The sequence below is a fragment of the Cicer arietinum genome, chromosome 5 (assembly GCF_000331145.2).
Source record: "Cicer arietinum cultivar CDC Frontier isolate Library 1 chromosome 5, Cicar.CDCFrontier_v2.0, whole genome shotgun sequence".
Classification (NCBI taxonomy): domain Eukaryota; kingdom Viridiplantae; phylum Streptophyta; class Magnoliopsida; order Fabales; family Fabaceae; genus Cicer; species Cicer arietinum.
In genome coordinates, this window is record NC_021164.2 from 56678788 (window position 1) to 56682857 (window position 4070).

A 4070-nucleotide genomic window follows, 5' to 3' on the forward strand; every position below is an offset into this window, starting at 1 on the left:
TTGAAAACCGTGTCAAAACTCAAGTAAGTAAAGATGAACACACTGACCCATTAAAAATCTTATATAGAAAATTTAAAGGGATAAAATTAATATATATAGAAAAAAAAAAGTGCAATATTAACGAAAACCAAAAAAAGGAAAGTCTATATCAATTGTGGTGAAAATCATTTTAAATAGGGGACGGCTACAAATTCCACCAAGTAAAATAATGAAGGTAATATCTAATATTAGTAAGTTTATCAACACACGTACTGTTTTCTTATAAATATGAAACTGAATTTGTCTTGTAAAGAAAATACAATTCAACCACTTAGTTTTCAATTTCCACGGCATAAGATTTGAATTAGTAAAAGATTAAATGTTTAACAAAGAGTCACATAATATCCAAAGATAAAACTGACAATTAGAATGAACAGCAATAGTTTTTTTTAGACACCAAATGAATTAAAATTACAAAATATCATGTCTTTTGTATGTAATTTTGTGAACTAAAATGACTAACATAAGACATATTTAATGATTAAACTTATTAATCAGCGGAAAAATTTACTAATTAAAGATATATTTAAGATGTTTTATTGCGCTTTTAAGCGCTATTAAAATCTCAAAAGCAGTAATAAAAAATAACGTAGAGTTCAATTATTGAATTGATAAATATAATACACATCTACCGATGATTTTAAAATTTTGATACATTCTAAAATTATAATGACACGTTTCACACATTTGATGATCAAAATAGTTTGTTAGACATTCTTAAACAAAACAAAAGAAAGACACAGTGACAAAATAAAAAATAAAAAATTTAAGGTCAAGACATTTCCATTCATGATCAAGCTTTTTTTTTGTCCACCCTTTTATTTTTATCACTTTTTGATATCATACTTTAAACCTCTCTAGGGTCTACAAAAAGAGCTCTTGTTGGTGGGGTTGTTTTGATTAATTCATGAAAAGTATTGATTGATGATGATAGCCCTTCATTTTTCAATGCCTTTATGCACCACAAATCTTCAGGGCATGAGAGCAATTTCCAATGTGGAATATGTTGATTGAGTTGATCTCTTCCTCCAACTTCAGTCACAATAATCTTACACTTCTCATCATCATTAGACTCAACAGCCATGTTATGCACAAATTGACACAAACCTCTCACTAGCTTCCCAGACAATGGTCCTTCATGATACAAACCATACATGAAATAAAATCCAAAAGGGTTAAAAAAATCAGGCAAAGTTGGCAATTTTAAACATGGGAAAATTTTATCAATCAAGCACCAACTTTTTGTGTATAACAAACAACAAAAAGGTGCTTTTCCTAATCTTAACTTGAAAATTTCACCACTATTCCATACACTAAGCATAGCCCAACTATTTGGTACTTGTGATCCATTAGACCCAACATCACCTTTAAAATATGCCATCCATGTCCCTAAACTTAACTTATTCCTTAAAATATTTCCTATATCATTAGGGAAAAACTCTGTGGACCCCATGAACCTTTTATAGAGTGATTCAGCTTCTTCAATTTTCAATCTTGATATCTCAATGTTGGATGAAATTTGAAGTGAATGATGGTTCACAGGGTTAACAAGAATAGATGGTGTCCTAAACTTTGTGTAACCAAATTTTTTCATGAAAAGATTAACTGAGGCATTATTTTCTTTCTCTGTTGCCATATATGCATAGTCCACATCATTTGAAATGAACCATTCTTCTAATCTTCTTACTAGGTTTGAGCCAATCCCTTTTCTTCTATGATGTGGTGATACCCTTAAGCCTAGGACATACCCTACTTTTGCTAAATCCTTTGGTGGATGGTGTTGAATAGTGACTAGTTTTATAGAGCCTTGAATGACACCAACCAATTCATTCTCCAATTCAGCTACCTAACATCCAATTAACAAGTTAGTGGTGGACATAATCATTAAAACATGATTTTGAATTACACTATGCCACTACACTTGCAGTTACAATATAACAGATTAAGTGTATGTTTCATATCATAGTGTGTACTAGTATTATGGCGAATCAACGTAAATTTCAAAAACTATAAGTTGTAGTTTTGGCAAAATCAAGATATCTCGATATCTTGATTCGTAAATGTATTTCAACTACTATTGCAACTGCATTTATTTGCATTATACGACAATATAAAAATTTGCGACATCTATAACATCTGACACTATTTTCACTTTTAATAAAACAATGTCTTGTCTCGAAAAGATTACTAAAAATAAAAATTGTCTGAGATGTTACAAATGGTATCAGAGTCTGGTTTTGATATCGAGACATTTGGATCAAAGAACAAGAAGAAGATTATAAATTGGGATTGATCCATAAAATGAAAAGGAAAAATAAGGAAATCATATATGAAGTTAATTAGTTGAATATATAGTATATATACCAGCATCATGTACATGGGACTGTTTCTGATCCTACAAATGGGGTCACCCATAGTGTCTGTGAAGAGAAACACACTTTCTGATGGTCCTACCTCACATTTTCTCTCTAGATTTTCAACTTGAGCTCTATCAAATTGACCCTCATAGCTTCTGATTCTGAACTTGTTGAATTCCATATCAAAGAAGGTGAAGGTAGAAAATTGAAGGTGTGCTTCAATGAAATAATAATAAGAAGAAAAAAAAGGTAAAAGGATACAAAGTAGCTTTGGTTACACAAGATACAAACTGCAAGAAGTGCAACTAACAAGTCTAGGAGTTGTAATACAAATACTACAAGAAGAATGGTTTGGCATAGACTACATTATGATATAATTATTTATATATGCAACAAGGGATATGAATTAAAAGAAAATGAAAAATGTAAAATGAGGTGGGAAGAGAGAGAAGGAAAGAGATTGGAACATGAGAGAATGTTCTTTATGAGAATCATCAATAACATAGGCTTCAATAATAATAATAGACAAAAGTTTGATTAATAATAGAATGTGTTTTTTGTCTCTAGCTTTTTTGTGCCTAGTGGCCACTCATCGCATGTAAGTTGGGGGTAATGTTGTTACTTTCTATTTTCTTTTTCACCCATTAATGATTTCATGATCACTTGATTATGTCTTATGTGACATTCAAATTATGTGAAACTATTCTTCATGTCCTAATTAACCCTATAAGATTATATGTATAGGCATCTATCAGGTGAAAAAAAGTTTTCATACGAATTTTAATTATCGAATAACTACTTAAAAAATTATACGATTTTATTTTCTTATCTTAGTCATTCATGTTTTTATCAATGACTAAGATTCATCCATCTCATTTTTATAAAAGTCATCTCTTTTGATATGTTATATATAATATAAAATAAATTTAATTCATATACATTATCTTAGTGTTTATAGTTTTTACACGGTTGGTTAATTTCATTAAGAAAATGTTGACCTAAGTCCCATTTTCGAGATATTGTCCACTTCGATTCTTGTGCATAACGCCTTGTAGTTTTGTTTTTTTTATTAAAATGTGTCTTGATGGGTAGAGAAGTGTTAGTGTTATTTACAAACTGTGATTAGTCTAAATTCTCAGGTAATCTAGAACTTTTTGATGTACAAGAACATAAACTACACATAAAATTTAGTGTTGAGATTAAAAAAAAAGATAGGATAATTAAATTACATCTATGCATAAAATTTAAAGGTAAACTACCATTTTAGTCCATAAAGGTGTAGGACGTTGTCACTTTGATCCATGACTCAACCAAATACTCAATCTATGAATCATCAAAATGTCAGTCAGTTTAGTTTTTATCGTTGTATAATAGTTAAAGATTATTTTGACAGCAAGTTGTATCTTTTAAGGACTATTATTATAGCAAATTTTATTTTTCAATGACTATTTTGATGATATACAATGATTAATTTGAGTTTTTTGTTGAGTCAGGAATATAAATGACAATATCCTAAACTTTTGATGACTAAAATGATAGTTTACCTTAAAATTTAGTGTTGAGATTAAGTCTTAGACAAATTCTAATATGGGTCATGGCCTATTATAAGTCAATTTTAAAAAATGTTTAAAACTTCAACAGTCACAGACGTTGTCTCTTAGACGTAGATATTAA

General features: G+C 29.5%; 1 protein-coding gene across 1 annotated transcript; it reads right to left on the reverse strand.

Moving 5' to 3' along the window:
• Positions 1 to 619: 619 nt before the first annotated feature.
• Positions 620 to 2883, reverse strand: LOC101506528 (probable N-acetyltransferase HLS1-like). The gene is made up of 2 exons (XM_004500228.4): positions 2404 to 2883; positions 620 to 1885 (listed from the first exon to the last, which is right to left on the reverse strand). The coding sequence occupies exons 1-2, from the start codon at positions 2575 to 2577 to the stop codon at positions 887 to 889; spliced, it is 1173 nt and encodes a 390-aa protein (XP_004500285.1). The 5' UTR covers positions 2578 to 2883; the 3' UTR covers positions 620 to 886.
• Between the last annotated feature and the right edge of the window lie 1187 nt (positions 2884 to 4070).

What these genes read in the sequence shown, in the direction of transcription:
- LOC101506528 (XM_004500228.4), bottom strand. Translation starts at nt 2,577, where the DNA reads ATGGAATTCAACAAGTTCAGAATCAGAAGCTATGAGGGTCAATTTGAT. An exon ending in GTCCCATGTACATGATGCTG is followed by an intron (nt 1,886 to 2,403) that starts GTATATATACTA and finishes ATTGGATGTTAG; the next exon opens with GTAGCTGAATTGGAGAATGA.